At 37.2% G+C, this 18,320-nt stretch overlaps 1 protein-coding gene across 1 annotated transcript; it reads right to left on the reverse strand.

Annotated features, from left to right (window-relative positions):
- Positions 1-272: 272 nt before the first annotated feature.
- LOC107596477 (procollagen C-endopeptidase enhancer 2-like) lies at positions 273-18,111 on the reverse strand. The gene is made up of 9 exons (XM_016287223.1): positions 18,008-18,111; positions 14,585-14,693; positions 14,247-14,505; positions 12,404-12,528; positions 11,887-12,023; positions 7,883-8,394; positions 7,709-7,789; positions 993-1,163; positions 273-830 (listed from the first exon to the last, which is right to left on the reverse strand). The coding sequence occupies exons 1-9, from the start codon at positions 18,094-18,096 to the stop codon at positions 700-702; spliced, it is 1,614 nt and encodes a 537-aa protein (XP_016142709.1). The 5' UTR covers positions 18,097-18,111; the 3' UTR covers positions 273-699.
- Positions 18,112-18,320: the final 209 nt, after the last annotated feature.

Genomic DNA, 18,320 nt, shown 5'->3' on the forward strand with positions numbered 1-18,320 from the left:
TAAATTACTCCATAAATCTGCTAAATGTATTAAAATAGAAAATAGTTCTTTCAAACGGTGATATTTCACAATATTACTGGTTTTACTGCATTTCTTGATCAAATAAATGCAGCCTTGGTGAGCGTAAGAGGCTTCTTTCAGAAACATGAACATATTAATAACCCCAAACTTTTGAACAGTAGTGTAGATATGATTAGTAGTTATGGTTTAGTATTATTATGCAAACATACACTCAAAAAGTTGATGTATCGTTAAAGTTATTTAATTTCTGATTAAAAGATGAAGGTTGATAAATTCATATTTTACATGTCATCCATCTTTAATTATAGGAGCTTTATCATTTATAATGAATACACGGTGCCTTATCAAAATGTTTGCATAATACATTAAACAGACTTAATATAACCTAATAATACAAACACAATGAACATAAAATGGTAAATCACCCTGTACTTTATACCCTGAATATGACTGAAAGGTTCTGGTGTGATGCATAACATACCACAGATTTCTGAATCTTCTGTTCTCTTATTAGAATATATACTTAAACTGTTAACTCATATATTGTTCCTCAGTTATATAAAAAGATGCAATTCATAATTAAAGATTTAGTTTATTTGACTTGACCTTTCCCTGCCTGATTAAAGTAGACCAGAGTGGGTGGGATTCGGCTTGTGATTGGTCAGGGTGGTTGTGAGGTCAGCATGTTTTCTTTGCGAGGTTGGCCAGTGCTTTGTCATGCACTGACTTATACTGAAGAGTAAAGCTGGACGGGGTCAGAATGCCAAGGCCTTCGTCATTCACCTGGCCCATCAGCACATAGTTCACTCCTATGATGTAAATTCACAATGATTATTAAACAGTCAAAACAAAAGGTCAGTGAAATGATCGAAAATATGAACCAGTGGCATATTCTTAAATGTTGTACAGTAACAGAAGACAAGTCATGCACCATTGCTTGTGGACGAACTGGTTTCGTGTGTTTCTTTCACCTTTACGCAGTGCAGGACACTTCATGCATGTTGCTGTCAGTGTGGCAGATGTGCTGGGTCCTCTCTTTCTGAACTGAAGTCTACCTGCCTTATAGACCTTAATGATGGACACCTGGACTTCAGCACTTCCTTGAGATCCAGGGGTAAGTGATATCACTTTACCAGTCAACACTGTGGGAGATATAAAGGAAGAAAATCAGATGATTGCATGCTTCTGATGCGCAATCTACAATTGCATGCAGATTCCAATAAAAAAGTAATAATAATAATAAAAACTTATTAAGAAATAATTATATTAGTTAAGTAATATACTAATTCAATAATTATGTAATGAAACATTTAACATGCAATGATTTATAATAATAATAAAATATTAAATTTGCAATGGTACAAAAACAGCAGCTATAGTATTAGTATTATTATAGCTGTTGCTATTATTAATAATATACTAATTATAAAAGTAATTAATAATAATCCATTATATAAATAATAATAAATTACACAAGTATTAATAATATTATTAAAATGTTATTTTTAATTTGATTATAGTTTTGAGTCTTGACCATTACATTAGCTGTTTGTTGTAAGCACTGTTCTAAGGTCCATCATTACTATGCGAGCAGCTATCCGCACTAAAGGCCTCAAATGACTGTCCTCTTATGAGTCTATAGAGACCGAGCGCATTTAGGCCACGCCCACACCGGAGGGGACAATCCAACGCTCTCCATTGACTTTCTATTGCGGGAAGCTGCCTCCTTGCCATTTCTGACTTATAACAAAAAACAGAGCAATGCCTAAAAGCTGCTATGTGACAAGGTGTACAGTAAACAAGTTAAAAAACCCAGAACTACACTTTTATAAGCTGTCGACCCCCCAAAAAAACGAGCATTTAGGACACAAATAGTTGTAGATGTCGGGGTATTTCACGTTGGGTAGTTCAGTTGGATCATTTCTCAAACAAAAGGAAGGTTAGGAAAAGGGGCACTGACATAGACCGATAAAATTTTGTTTCTTAATATATCTCCTCTCAGTTTCACATAGGGTGGAGAAATAATCACATGGTTAAAAATAATGAATGGTCTTGTCGCCGATTACGTTTCCCTCCAGTGGGAATAACACACATATAACACGTTGCACTCTACTTTTGTGTCCTAAACGCTCGTTTTTTGGGTCGACAGCTTATAAAAACGTAGTTCTGTTTTTTTAGCTTGTTTACTGTACACCTTGTCACATAGCAGATTTTAGGCATTGCTCTGTTGTTTGTTATAAGTCAGAAATGACAAGGAGGCAGCTTCCCGCAATAGGAAGTCTATGGAGAGCGTTGGATTGTTTTCCCCTCCGGTGGGCGTGGCTTTCAGATTATGGCGCGTGTCGCTCTGTCTCTATAGAAAAGCCCCTGGGGTCCATGTCTGTGACATGCAATTAGGGGAGAATGAAGTAGACAGAAATAGCAGGATGAAAGGGATATAAATGAAACAACTCACCAAAATGACTGGGGCAGAAGCGGGTCACGAGAGTGCCTATTCTCTTGCATGGTAGGGAACACAGTGGGTTGGCAACTGAGGCTTGGAGGAAACATATAAAATCATAAATATGTACTCTAGCACACACAGAGAAATACTATATATTGGACGGTCCTACACAATAAGCATTTGTACCTGCTCTTGTTTTGTTCCCAGGTTTAGAGATGGGACTGATTTTTGGCTTTGATGTTGGTTTGACACCAGGCTTTACTTTTGGCTTTGCTGTAGTACTTGTTGGTTTCGGTTGGTTTGGTCTAACTGTGGGTTTAGGTGTAAGCCTCTTTGTAGGTTTTGCTGGCACTTTCACAGCAGGTTTTGGTGTGACTCTTGCACTGGATCTTGTTGGGGGAGTAGGTCTGACTGGTTTAGGCTTGGGTGCAGGTTTTGATCTCGGTTTAGGAGTTGGTCTGGGTGGTGCAGGTTTAGGTGGTCTTGAGGGAGCTTTTGGTGTGGGCTTAATTTTAGGCTTAGGTCTTGCTGGTGGAGTCGTGGGTTTGGTAGGTGAAGTGCTGACTCTTGGCCCGTGTACTGTGGCAGTGCGGGAGACGCGGGGAATACTCTGGTAGTGAGCCAGAAAGCCTGCAGCCGTCACACTTAGATCTGATACAAAGTGCACCAGCAGCTCGTTTCCATTGGTCACAATCGCACTGACATACAAAGAAATACAAAGAACATTATTACAACTCTAAAACTATTGCAAATAACAATTACTGAGTGCTGCAGGAATGAGTCCTAAACCCCGAAAACGAGTTAGCATTTTTGAACTCCTGGATCCATTTTCCCTAAATCAATGGGGTATTTATATAGGTTTTTGGTGAATTCCTGAAATAAATTTTGATTGGATATGTTTGCATTTTATTCTATCATTACAAAAGTTGATCTGTACTCATTAAGTCTTTTATTAGATTTAAGGAAGGAGATAAAATAGACAAACGTTTTGACTGTCTGCCTTCATCAGTGTGACAATTCTTTGTTTCTCAATGATTATATAAGCAAGACACAAAGAAGTGTCACTGTGATGAAGGCAGATAGCCGAAACGTTTGTCTATTTTATCTCCTGCCTTGATTCTAATAAAAGACTTAATGAGTTCAGACCAACCTTTTGTAATGTTTGAAGCAATATAGGTCTTAGCACCTAATTCAGCTGGTGATTTGCATTGATTAGGGACATTTTATTCTATGACAAAATACATCAGTAATATGCCACTTGGTACTACAGAGTACAGAGACATTAAATGTGAGCACGGCAAACAGGTAAACTCATCTACTTATTAGTTCACTTTTAAAGCATTGTTATATATGTACTCGGGCTCTTGCAAACTGCTCTAACTCAAACTTTCCAATTTGTAGATTTTAAATAAATATTAAAAGTGGTGGTGATGCTGAAGTTGTACAACCGTGGTGTACTTTGTTTACCCCTTAACTTTGGCTCTTTTGGCAACTGAGGCTTGGAGGAAACATATAAAATCATAAATATGTACTCTAGCACACACAGAGAAATACTATATATTGGACGGTCATACACAATAAGCATTTGTACCTGCTCTTGTTTTGTTCCCAGGTTTAGAGATGGGACTGATTTTTGGCTTTGATGTTGGTTTGACACCAGGCTTTACTTTTGGCTTTGCTGTAGTACTTGTTGGTTTCGGTTGGTTTGGTCTAACTGTGGGTTTAGGTGTAAGCCTCTTTGTAGGTTTTGCTGGCACTTTCACAGCAGGTTTTGGTGTGACTCTTGCACTGGATCTTGTTGGGGGAGTAGGTCTGACTGGTTTAGGCTTGGGTGCAGGTTTTGATCTCGGTTTAGGAGTTGGTCTGGGTGGTGCAGGTTTAGGTGGTCTTGAGGGAGCTTTTGGTGTGGGCTTAATTTTAGGCTTAGGTCTTGCTGGTGGAGTCGTGGGTTTGGTAGGTGAAGTGCTGACTCTTGGCCCGTGTACTGTGGCAGTGCGGGAGACGCGGGGAATACTCTGGTAGTGAGCCAGAAAGCCTGCAGCCGTCACACTTAGATCTGATACAAAGTGCACCAGCAGCTCGTTTCCATTGGTCACAATCGCACTGACATACAAAGAAATACAAAGAACATTATTACAACTCTAAAACTATTGCAAATAACAATTACTGAGTGCTGCAGGAATGAGTCCTAAACCCCGAAAACGAGTTAGCATTTTTGAACTCCTGGATCCATTTTCCCTAAATCAATGGGGTATTTATATAGGTTTTTGGTGAATTCCTGAAATAAATTTTGATTGGATAAGTTTGCATTTTATTCTATCATTACAAAAGTTGATCTGTACTCATTAAGTCTTTTATTAGATTTAAGGAAGGAGATAAAATAGACAAACGTTTTGACTGTCTGCCTTCATCAGTGTGACAATTCTTTGTTTCTCAATGATTATATAAGCAAGACACAAAGAAGTGTCACTGTGATGAAGGCAGATAGCCGAAACGTTTGTCTATTTTATCTCCTGCCTTGATTCTAATAAAAGACTTAATGAGTTCAGACCAACCTTTTGTAATGTTTGAAGCAATATAGGTCTTAGCACCTAATTCAGCTGGTGATTTGCATTGATTAGGGACATTTTATTCTATGACAAAATACATCAGTAATATGCCACTTGGTACTACAGAGTACAGAGACATTAAATGTGAGCACGGCAAACAGGTAAACTCATCTACTTATTAGTTCACTTTTAAAGCATTGTTATATATGTACTCGGGCTCTTGCAAACTGCTCTAACTCAAACTTTCCAATTTGTAGATTTTAAATAAATATTAAAAGTGGTGGTGATGCTGAAGTTGTACAACCGTGGTGTACTTTGTTTACCCCTTAACTTTGGCTCTTTTACTTCTGGTTTGTAAGTTGTGCACATTTGTGATTAAGATGGTCTTGATGTGTAAGAACCATGAACCTTTTGGTCACAGAGCTCATTTCCTGGAATAATCCAAAAGCCTATAGAAAAATCCTGTTGGCTGTCTGTCAAGGTAACCAGAGTGAAGCTAACTAAGGGTTGGCCTACATCCCTGCATCGTCCCTCTGTTGGACATTATTTATATTACAGCAACAGTCTTAAAGGTGTTTTTATATTTGGCTGTTGTAAATGGGCTCTACGTGGGATTAGGTGAATCTGAAACAAGCACAGTTACACATGGATTCCTAAGTATCAACTAGTTGACTATTGATAAAGAAATCTGACTTGATGACAACTGACTTGGACTTATACTGCCACCTAGTGGTATGGGTGCCTCATCAGACAAAGCAATAGATTTTGCAGTAGCCCCTCATTGCAGTACACAAGATCCATCCAGAGTGTGGAGATGGTAGGTTTTAGGGATATGTAAGGTGGGAGGAGTTGGATCTCAATCCAACCTCGCCCCCTGGATTTGGGTAATGCGCCAGTTTTTGGGTAATGTGCTATTAGCAGTCAACAATAATTCATTTAATATGTGAGTGAAAATGTCCATTAATAGGTGTGATCCCCCTTGAGGCAACATACACCTTGTAAATTAAAATAGAAAATTTTTGGCCTACTGATATGACTGCATCTCAGTTGGGTAAACATGATTTAAAAAAATTTAAGTGATATTAAGCCATATTCGTGAGCTTTAGGGATAAGAACAAGTAAGGTCCCAATGAGGCCGTATCCTTTGATTTTTAGTGATATACAGAATATGTTATTACATACTGTTTTATAATGTGATACAATATACAAAGAGGCAAATAGTATCTGCCACTATTCACTTATACTGTAAGTATAAGTTGCATCTAACACTATTACACTTACTACAAAGAAAATAATTTTCCATTGCATTTTACAGTGTAAAATAATCTATTGCTATTTGTGCTTAAAGGTGTTTTTATATTTGGCTGTTGTAAATGGGCTCTACGTGGGATTAGGTGAATCTGAAACAAGCACAGTTACACATGGATTCCTAAGTATCAACTAGTTGACTATTGATAAAGAAATCTGACTTGATGACAACTGACTTGGACTTATACTGCCACCTAGTGGTATGGGTGCCTCATCAGACAAAGCAATAGATTTTGCAGTAGCCCCTCATTGCAGTACACAAGATCCATCCAGAGTGTGGAGATGGTAGGTTTAGGGATATGTAAGGTGGGAGGAGTTGGATCTCAATCCAACCTCGCCCCCTGGATTTGGGTAATGCGCCAGTTTTTGGGTAATGTGCTATTAGCAGTCAACAATAATTCATTTAATATGTGAGTGAAAATGTCCATTAATAGGTGTGATCCCCCTTGAGGCAACATACACCTTGTAAATTAAAATAGAAAATTTTTGGCCTACTGATATGACTGCATCTCAGTTGGGTAAACATGATTTAAAAAAATGTAAGTGATATTAAGCCATATTCGTGAGCTTTAGGGATAAGAACAAGTAAGGTCCCAATGAGGCCGTATCCTTTGATTTTTAGTGATATACAGAATATGTTATTACATACTGTTTTATAATGTGATACAATATACAAAGAGGCAAATAGTATCTGCCACTATTCACTTATACTGTAAGTATAAGTTGCATCTAACACTATTACACTTACTACAAAGAAAATAATTTTCCATTGCATTTTACAGTGTAAAATAATCTATTGCTATTTGTGCAATGTTAAAGTGGTCATATGATGTTGCTAAAAAAGAACATTATTTTGTGTATTTGGTGTAATGAAATGTGTTTATGTGGTTTAAGGTTAAAAAAAACACATTGTTTTCCACATACTGTACATTATTTTCACATAGGGTGGAGAAATAATCACATGGTTAAAAATAATGAATGGTCTTGTCGCCGATTACGTTTCCCTCCAGTGGGAATAACACACATATAACACGTTGCACTCTACTTTTGTGTCCTAAACGCTCGTTTTTTGGGTCGACAGCTTATAAAAACGTAGTTCTGTTTTTTTAGCTTGTTTACTGTACACCTTGTCACATAGCAGATTTTAGGCATTGCTCTGTTGTTTGTTATAAGTCAGAAATGACAAGGAGGCAGCTTCCCGCAATAGGAAGTCTATGGAGAGCGTTGGATTGTTTTCCCCTCCGGTGGGCGTGGCTTTCAGATTATGGCGCGTGTCGCTCTGTCTCTATAGAAAAGCCCCTGGGGTCCATGTCTGTGACATGCAATTAGGGGAGAATGAAGTAGACAGAAATAGCAGGATGAAAGGGATATAAATGAAACAACTCACCAAAATGACTGGGGCAGAAGCGGGTCACGAGAGTGCCTATTCTCTTGCATGGTAGGGAACACAGTGGGTTGGCAACTGAGGCTTGGAGGAAACATATAAAATCATAAATATGTACTCTAGCACACACAGAGAAATACTATATATTGGACGGTCATACACAATAAGCATTTGTACCTGCTCTTGTTTTGTTCCCAGGTTTAGAGATGGGACTGATTTTTGGCTTTGATGTTGGTTTGACACCAGGCTTTACTTTTGGCTTTGCTGTAGTACTTGTTGGTTTCGGTTGGTTTGGTCTAACTGTGGGTTTAGGTGTAAGCCTCTTTGTAGGTTTTGCTGGCACTTTCACAGCAGGTTTTGGTGTGACTCTTGCACTGGATCTTGTTGGGGGAGTAGGTCTGACTGGTTTAGGCTTGGGTGCAGGTTTTGATCTCGGTTTAGGAGTTGGTCTGGGTGGTGCAGGTTTAGGTGGTCTTGAGGGAGCTTTTGGTGTGGGCTTAATTTTAGGCTTAGGTCTTGCTGGTGGAGTCGTGGGTTTGGTAGGTGAAGTGCTGACTCTTGGCCCGTGTACTGTGGCAGTGCGGGAGACGCGGGGAATACTCTGGTAGTGAGCCAGAAAGCCTGCAGCCGTCACACTTAGATCTGATACAAAGTGCACCAGCAGCTCGTTTCCATTGGTCACAATCGCACTGACATACAAAGAAATACAAAGAACATTATTACAACTCTAAAACTATTGCAAATAACAATTACTGAGTGCTGCAGGAATGAGTCCTAAACCCCGAAAACGAGTTAGCATTTTTGAACTCCTGGATCCATTTTCCCTAAATCAATGGGGTATTTATATAGGTTTTTGGTGAATTCCTGAAATAAATTTTGATTGGATAAGTTTGCATTTTATTCTATCATTACAAAAGTTGATCTGTACTCATTAAGTCTTTTATTAGATTTAAGGAAGGAGATAAAATAGACAAACGTTTTGACTGTCTGCCTTCATCAGTGTGACAATTCTTTGTTTCTCAATGATTATATAAGCAAGACACAAAGAAGTGTCACTGTGATGAAGGCAGATAGCCGAAACGTTTGTCTATTTTATCTCCTGCCTTGATTCTAATAAAAGACTTAATGAGTTCAGACCAACCTTTGTAATGTTTGAAGCAATATAGGTCTTAGCACCTAATTCAGCTGGTGATTTGCATTGATTAGGGACATTTTATTCTATGACAAAATACATCAGTAATATGCCACTTGGTACTACAGAGTACAGAGACATTAAATGTGAGCACGGCAAACAGGTAAACTCATCTACTTATTAGTTCACTTTTAAAGCATTGTTATATATGTACTCGGGCTCTTGCAAACTGCTCTAACTCAAACTTTCCAATTTGTAGATTTTAAATAAATATTAAAAGTGGTGGTGATGCTGAAGTTGTACAACCGTGGTGTACTTTGTTTACCCCTTAACTTTGGCTCTTTTACTTCTGGTTTGTAAGTTGTGCACATTTGTGATTAAGATGGTCTTGATGTGTAAGAACCATGAACCTTTTGGTCACAGAGCTCATTTCCTGGAATAATCCAAAAGCCTATAGAAAAATCCTGTTGGCTTTCTGTCAAGGTAACCAGAGTGAAGCTAACTAAGGGTTGGCCTACATCCCTGCATCGTCCCTCTGTTGGACATTATTTATATTACAGCAACAGTCTTAAAGGTGTTTTTATATTTGGCTGTTGTAAATGGGCTCTACGTGGGATTAGGTGAATCTGAAACAAGCACAGTTACACATGGATTCCTAAGTATCAACTAGTTGACTATTGATAAAGAAATCTGACTTGATGACAACTGACTTGGACTTATACTGCCACCTAGTGGTATGGGTGCCTCATCAGACAAAGCAATAGATTTTGCAGTAGCCCCTCATTGCAGTACACAAGATCCATCCAGAGTGTGGAGATGGTAGGTTTAGGGATATGTAAGGTGGGAGGAGTTGGATCTCAATCCAACCTCGCCCCCTGGATTTGGGTAATGCGCCAGTTTTTGGGTAATGTGCTATTAGCAGTCAACAATAATTCATTTAATATGTGAGTGAAAATGTCCATTAATAGGTGTGATCCCCCTTGAGGCAACATACACCTTGTAAATTAAAATAGAAAATTTTTGGCCTACTGATATGACTGCATCTCAGTTGGGTAAACATGATTTAAAAAAATTTAAGTGATATTAAGCCATATTCGTGAGATAAGAACATAAGAACAAGTAAGGTCCCAATGAGGCCGTATCCTTTGATTTTTAGTGATATACAGAATATGTTATTACATATAATTTTATAATGTGATACAATATACAAAGAGGCAAATAGTATCTGCCACTATTCACTTATACTGTAAGTATAAGTTGCATCTAACACTATTACACTTACTACAAAGAAAATAATTTTCCATTGCATTTTACAGTGTAAAATAATCTATTGCTATTTGTGCAATGTTAAAGTGGTCATATGATGTTGCTAAAAAAGAACATTATTTTGTGTATTTGGTGTAATGAAATGTGTTGATGTGGTTTAAGGTTAAAAAAAACACATTGTTTTCCACATACTGTACATTATTGTTTTTCCTCTATGCCCCGCCTTTCTGAAACGCGTCGATCTTTACAAAGCTCATCGGTCTGAAAAGCGAGGTGTGCTCTGATTGGCCAGCTATCCAGTGCGATGTGTTTGGCCGAATACCTCAAGCATGTGATGGAAATGTTACGCCCCTTACCATACTGTGATGCCGTGTCCCGGCGCGACGAGACAAAACCAATAAAATATTTATTAAAATATATATTTGTTGCATCCAGTGGGGACATAATTACTGATTATAATGGCTTATACTGTCTTTTTACGCGTTGCGTTGCATCGCACCGCATAAATATAAAACCATGTCTGCATTTGTGATCAGAGAAACGACAAGCAACAAGCGCTACTCTACACTGCTCAAAACTCCGGTTTGAATCGTCAGTGGCAAATTCTTTAAATATGAAAACGTACTTACAGGCTGTGAGTCAGTATTATTTGTCAGCATCATAGACTGTATAGGGTCAGCATGCGTGCCGATGGGGAAACAGGGGAACTGAATTCACCGGAACACTGGCATTGTAGGCTACTCTCACAGGAAACAGTCCTTGTCCTCCGTATAATGCGCTGCACACATCTGAATATTTGGTTTGAACTGTTCTGGAACAGTGTTGTAAATACAACTTAACCACTGATTTCTAGTCGTGTCCTCTTTTGGAAGACCAAACAAAGTAGTTTCGCTTTCACAGCGAAACACACAGTGTCTCCACAACATGGTGGCGGCGGCAACAACAATACTACAGCGAGAATAAAAGTTACGCCTTCTTTCTTTGCGTATACATTTGGGCAGTGTTATGCAAATCTTCCCACACAGTGACGTAGACATGTGGGGGCGTGTTTGAACGAGCCGTTTTAGGAGGGCGTGGACGAGTCTTAACTTTTATAAAGAATATGTCTTTGAGTTTGAGACTTTAGTCTTTGCAACTTTAGGGATCTTGGCCTGGTTTCACAGACAAGGTTTAGCCTAAGCCAGGATTAGGCCATAGTTCAATTAGGACATTTACGTAATTTTTATAAACATGCCTTAGAAAAAAGCATTACTGGTGTGCATCTTAAGACAAAACAAATGAAATATTTTAAGATCAGTCAGTGCAAGTTTCTTTCAGTTGAAACAGCTCAGATTTACATTTGAGTCTAGGACTAGGCTTAAACCTTGTCTGTGAAACCAGGGGCTTATCTATTCTAGAACAGCTTGTAACACTCCAAAGAGAAAGGAAAACTTGAAATCGCATCCTATGACCCCTTTAATTTAGGATTAAAACATTTTTAAGAAGAAAATATTATTAAAGTTAATATCCAACATTATCTGCAATTCATATACCTTCCACAGCACAAAGTCATATTTTTGAAACGGATAACTGTGTAAAGAGAAAGTATATCCTAATTGGGAAGCACATTCTTTCACTAAGCTTCCCTTAGGACGACTGACCTTGCAGAAATCAACAACATCCTTTTCCTGTGTAGATAAACTACAAAATCTCTTGTCCTTAGAATAATGTTTGAAGGACTCATTAAATGTCACAGTGTATGAATAGATTTGAATGATATCTGGTGCATTGTGTTTGCACTCACTCTGGAACCATGTCTCCGCAGAATTTGCCAATACGTCGAGAGTCATCGGTCTCGCCCCCGTTGAACAGGGCCACGTAGTCATAACGACAGTATGTGTCTAATTCCAAGTCCAGCTTCTGAAACTTAACCTCAATCACCTGGACATGTACAGATGCACACAAACACACACTTTGATATGTAGTTCTGTAAGTAAAAAGCAAATTTGCTGAAACCGGTATAAAGGCTCTTTCATGCACTTTTCATGCCGCTCTCTCACACTCTTTCTTTCCATGTCGCACCTTATGCACTTTCACTGAATGAGGTCTTTCATATATTCTCCCATATACTGTTTATGCTGTCATCATAAACACACACTAGTTCAAATTCATCCACATGCACAAAATCTCATAGCAGCACGCCTCTAGCAACCTAAATATAATTAGTTCTCGGATGACTTAATGGTCACTAATAACTTAACAGATTGAGAGAAGACAAATGCAAGAGAAAAGGAGCTGTGAATTGATCTTTGCAGGCTGACCATGTTGGACTCCACAGATATGTGCCAAGAGCAGCTGATGCCTGCTGGGTAATCAGATTCTGGCCAGTTCGGTGTCTTCAGTGAACCTTGAGGCTTCGTCAGTCTGCCACCACAGAACTGATTCTCTGAAAGGGAATAGGGTGAAAAGAGAATTAGATTGACTATGATTAGAATAAATAAATACTAATAACAATAATAATACAGTACCACTCTACTGTTCAAAAGTTTTTTATTATTCAAATAAATTAATACTTTTATTAATTTAACAATATAATACTTTTTATTGTTAAAATAAATTAACACTTTTATTCAGCAAGGATGCATTAAATTGTTCAAAAATCAAGACGTATAGTGTTATTATTATTAATATTTCCTATAATTTACTTTAAATAAAGATTTCTTTACAAAACAAATGCTATTCTTGAACTTTCTATTCATCAAAAAATCCTGAAAGAAAGGCATTGAAGTTTTCACAAAATATTAAAGGGGTGGTTGATTGCGATTTCACTTTTTTAACGTTAGTGTGTGTAATGTTGCTGTTTCAGCATAAACAATATCTGCAAAGTTATGAAGCTGAAAGTTCAATGCAAACGGAGATATCGTCTTTTAAAATTCTGTCAGTTTAATGCCTACAAAAACACACGCCTAAAAATGCACACGCTATGCATCTCTCTCTCTCTCATTCAGCTCAGCTCCAACAATGAACTGTTCCAATTATACACTTATTTCCACATAGCTATGAGAAGCGTTAAACATGGACGCGTGTGCAGTTGCCGTGCTGTATTAAAGCTGTAATCAGGATAAAACCGTATATTAAAAGCTAACATAAGCAGTAGCATTTACAAATACCAGCATATCTAAAAGTATGAGACAACAACAAACAAAAAACATAGGCCTACCATTAAAAACCTTGCTTGCACAGGTTCTGCAAGATCCTCTTCAATAATATCCTAAGCTTCTCAATCGGGCTCAAACTGATAAGCGATATTAACGACGCCGTTGTTTACAATACAACCGGAGCACATGCCGCTGAGGTGAGGGGCGGGACGCTTAGACGCGCACTAGAGGCGGTTTAGCCAATCACAACACACTGGGCTAGCTAACCAATCAGAGCCCATCGCCTGTTTCTGAGGGAGGGGCTTCATAAAAGCAGGAAATGATCAGCGCATTTCTCAGAGAAGGAAATAAAGGTAAATAATGTGAAAAATAATGTTTTTTTTTTAAACGAAGCATTAACACATGTTAGACTGCACCCCATAAACAGCACAACTGTTTCCAACATTAATAATAATAATAATATTTTTCTTTAAATCAGTATATTAGAATGATTTCTGAAGGATCATGTGACACTGAAGACTGGAGTAATGACTGCTGAAAATTCAGCTTTGCATCACAGGAATAAATTACATTTTAAAATGTATTCAAACAGAAAACTGTAGCCTTGGTAAACTTCTTGGTAAGACTTTTCTTTCAAAAGCATACAAAAAAATCTAAACAACATTTTGAACAGTACAGTATGTGTGCAGGATTCGTATTGATCCTGAGGGGTAGAATTATTATCAACCAAATTTTAAAAACCAATACAAAGGCAAATGACTGTATTTATTCATTTTATTTATTATTGTTGTTTATATTTGATTCACAATTCATTTGATTTGATTTGTTTTAGAGGAATTAACTGTTCCGCTTATGATTGGGTCCAAATAATGATAGTAAATAGGAATCCCACACACATTCCTTTAGGATTTTCAAGGACAAAACCTGAGAGAAAATATTTGTTCCTTTAACCATTTTGTGACATGAAAATATTTGAAAGAAAAAAAACTGTAAAAAGTCATCCCACCATCGACATGTGGTTTCCCCCCACTGAAATAAGCCAGAAACCCTCTTCCTCCTGTGCTGCCATCAGATGCCATCTCCAGCATCATGGTGTTGGAGGTGGAGATGAGGGCTCCAGGTCGGAACGTCCCACAGAAGCGGCCCAGTTTCTGCACTGTGTATGAGTGTCCATTATAGACATCCACGTAGTCATAGCGGCAGGTGGGATCCGCCTCTAGATCAAAGATCCTGAACTGGAGCATCACAACATGACCTTCTGGAACCTGATGGGAGAGGAGACGGGATGAAAATGTAAGGCTTGAAACAGAGGAAAGCAAAAGAATCTGAAGGTGATGGACTTACTGTGATGTACCAGGTGCATTTGGAGTTTGGTTTGTAATGAGAGGGGAAACCTTCACTAGCCACAAACCCTGAGTCTGTCGTCAAATGACCACCACACAGGAATACAGGCCTGGAGAGCATAGAGGAGGAACAAATGAGAAAAATAGATGTTTGATTCCTGTTAAATGCAGTGACGTCTTCACTATTGATTACATTAAAATAAGAATCCATTAAATTAATAATAAAAAATAATTAATTACGCTACCTTTCAAAAGTTTGGGGTTGGTAAGATTCTTATTGATTTATTGATTGAAAGAAGTATTTTATGCTCACCAAAGCTGAATTTATTTGATCAAAAACGCAGTAAAAACTGTAATATTGCGAAATAACCATTTAAAGTTACTGTTTTGTATTTAACTATATTATAAAATATAATATATTCCTGATGGCAAAGATGAATTTTCAGCAACCAACACTCCGGTCCATAGGGTCACATGATCCTTCAGAAGTTTTTATAGTAATCATTTGAATATTTCTTATTATATAGGCTAAAAAAATATTTTAATTATTTTTCAGGATTCTTTGATGGCTAGAAAGTTCAAAAGAACAGCATTTTAAATAGAAAAGTTTATTATACATTATAAATGTCTTACTGTGCCTTTTGATTATTTTAACCCTTGCTGAATAAAAGTATGAATTACCTAAAGCATCATAAAAGAGCTAAAACTTTCAAATGTTAGTGTTAATAATATGCCATAAACTTCAATAAATCACATATACATTTCATTAAGTTTTTAACTCAGGAATGCAACAAACAAACAAGCATGTAAACCATTTTAAATAGTACCAGTGACAAACGTCACTGCTTATTAAAATCTTCTGGTGTGTGGATCCTTTATTTACTTTGTTCAGTGGGTTATTTTTGGATCCTTTTCGCACATTTATAGTACTTGCTAGGGCTGGGTAAAAATATAGATATCGTGATATTAATCGATTCTCATTTTTACGGAACGATATCGATTCTTAAATCCCAACAATCTATTATTCTAGCCTGTTTTCAGTTAATGTACAGAACATTGAAGGGCACTTCCCATCCAATAAATCGCAATAAGCATTGTGCTTTGGTACTTTTAATATGAAACAAAGTCTTAGATTTAAAATTCTGTCCATTGTATTGCAGTATTAAAACAATGTTTAATGTGGAGTGACAGATCACTCCTCAGTTCTATAGATGCGGCAGCACATAGCGCTCGTGAACTGATCATCTCCTCCACATTAATACAGTCATTTAGTTTCAGCACAAAATAAACATGACTAAACATCCGAAGGTAAGTTAAAAGAAAGAGTACAGCTTTACAATCAGTATCCTGTCTCATGTAATCACTCAATCAGTGTTTCCTCCGCGCAAAGACATCAATATAACATGTTGTAAACAATGTCAAGTAACATCACATTTACCTCAGAAAAACATATTAGGTGACCATAACTCATTAGTCGGATAGAAAAGTAAACTGGAGATAGGGGCATTTTGCTAAATATATGCACCAAATAACATAGTCATTATAAATTTTTACTGTTCTTCAATGTTTAATTTATGTTTGAATAAATCCATCAAGTTTTTATGACAGCCACCATTACGTTTATGTAAAAAAAAAATTATGTAATTGTAACTTTATTATTTTAAAAACTTCATTAAGTGTAATTTTAACAAATCAGTCAATTTTAACCTTCAATATTATAGTAACGTAGTAACTGACTCTCATGTATATTTTAAAGCATTAGTTGAAAGATTTTTTTCCTTGAGAAAATTTGAACCAAAGACTTGAACTACTTCAGTCTGTGTGCATTGAATTTATTTAATACACAAGTTTCACAATTTGAGTTGAATTACTGAAATAAATGAACTTTTCCACGACATTCTAATTTATTGAGATGCACCTGTATATCCAAAATAATCGATATCGAATTGAATTGGTAATCGAATCGAATCGCAAGCTTGTGAATGAGAATCGAATTGAATCGTGAAATTTGTGTCTAAACCCAGCCCTAGTACTTACAGTACTTTAATACTGCCAGTTCTGTCATATTAAACACAAACCACAGCCAACTGAACAGCCACGCTCAGATGTGAGGTTACAGAGTGAACCACTGAGCTCTAGATATTGCTTTTTATAATGGTTTTCCTGGAGTTGAGTCTGTCTGTCAGCAAACCTATCCGGTCACATACATGAGCTGACACATACTTCTCCCTCACACAGTTTTCATCATTAAGAGTCAGGAATAGAGTAAACAAGGAAATGTACATAATATCAGAAAGATAAAACTGAACAAATCTATGAACATTTAAAAACACATCAAGCCTTCTGACACAAAAGCAGCATTCAGACATGAGCTGGTTTTTCAGCAATGATCAAAGCTATCGCTTAATTAAACAGGTGCTGCGTTTATTGGCTGGCTACACAATAATGCATGAATTTAACTATTATTATATTAGACTAAGAAACAAATGTGGTGGTTTTTGTGGCATGTCATAAACATTGTACAGCCTGAGCTGAAAGACACAGAGTAACAAAGATTCTACAATAAGACAACTGGGACATTTTTGTTGATACTGTAAAACAAGCCAGTGCTTGAAATGGCCCTTAATCATGATGTTAAGATTAACTTTTTGTGTTGTATAAGATCATGTCATATGATAGCTTTGTGAGGAACTGGGTGAAGGTGTGACTAAAAAAAAATTTACATTACATTCAAGGAATTTATTTTACCAGTTCCCTGTAAAAGTATAATAAGTGATTTTTGATGCAGTGGTTGCCAAGTAACTGCACACTCTGATCACTAAACTATATAAAATAAATATAATCACTAAAAACGAATCACTATATACAACAACAGTGACAACAAAAGCAATTTTGTTATTAATAACTAGCACCCTGATGCAAATTCATGTTTCTGATCAGTAAATAAATGACTTCACTTGAGAAGAAACTGAAGTAGAGATTGTGCAAATGGAACATCTTGCAAGATTGTGTATGACTGTATAACAAAGACTGACAATGGCATACAAAAACATAAGAATCTAACTAAATGTTTCATTTCAAGTTCTTTTTCAGTGTATGAGGTCAGCTAACAGTAATAATAATAAAAAAAATCCTAAACTGAATTTATGTTGACTTGAAAAATACAATAATTAAATCGGACCAACACTTTTCAGGACATTAAGTGTTTCCTGTCTAATTGAGGGTTGCAGAGAAACATTGTAATCAATGTTTCCTCAAACTCTATTATTTCCAACTCTAATCCTGCTGCTTTATGGGAGGCTTGGATGTTAACATCTGCTGAATGCTTGCATTCTCTCTCTCTCTCTCTCTCTCTCTCTCTCTCTCACACACACACACACACACACACACAAACGTGTCAGTGCACATACAAAAACACACTTACCTTGTGAAGTTGGTCTGGCTTTGTCCATGCACCCATCCTAACCCCAAAAACAGAAGCCCCAAATGCCACACGCACAAACCACCCCACATCCTTCTTCTCAAAGAGGCACAGAGAACGAGTCAGTGAGGGAACGGAGGACAGGGGCGAGTTTAAGGGGCGTGGAGGACGACAGGAGGAGGATTGAAAGAGGGATTCAAGAGAAAAGTTAAGTATCCCAGATGCCACTGCTGTGAAATCAGAGAGAGACAGACATTTAAAATTGAATAAAAAACTATAAATAACCAAAAAAAAAAACACATTAACCACCCTCTTT

Source organism: Sinocyclocheilus grahami, unplaced genomic scaffold, assembly GCF_001515645.1.
Source record: "Sinocyclocheilus grahami isolate Dianchi unplaced genomic scaffold, SAMN03320097.WGS_v1.1 scaffold219.1, whole genome shotgun sequence".
NCBI classification, from domain to species: domain Eukaryota; kingdom Metazoa; phylum Chordata; class Actinopteri; order Cypriniformes; family Cyprinidae; genus Sinocyclocheilus; species Sinocyclocheilus grahami.

Bases quoted from the DNA above. Each gene is read 5' to 3' on its own strand.
- LOC107596477 (XM_016287223.1), bottom strand. From the start codon at position 18,096: ATGTGGGGTGGTTTGTGCGTGTGGCATTTGGGGCTTCTGTTTTTGGGG. The intron at 14,506-14,584 runs GTAAGTCCATCA...CTCTCCCATCAG, and splicing joins AATGCACCTGGTACATCACA to GTTCCAGAAGGTCATGTTGT. The intron at 12,024-12,403 runs GTCAGCCTGCAA...GTACATGTCCAG, and splicing joins TATCTGTGGAGTCCAACATG to GTGATTGAGGTTAAGTTTCA.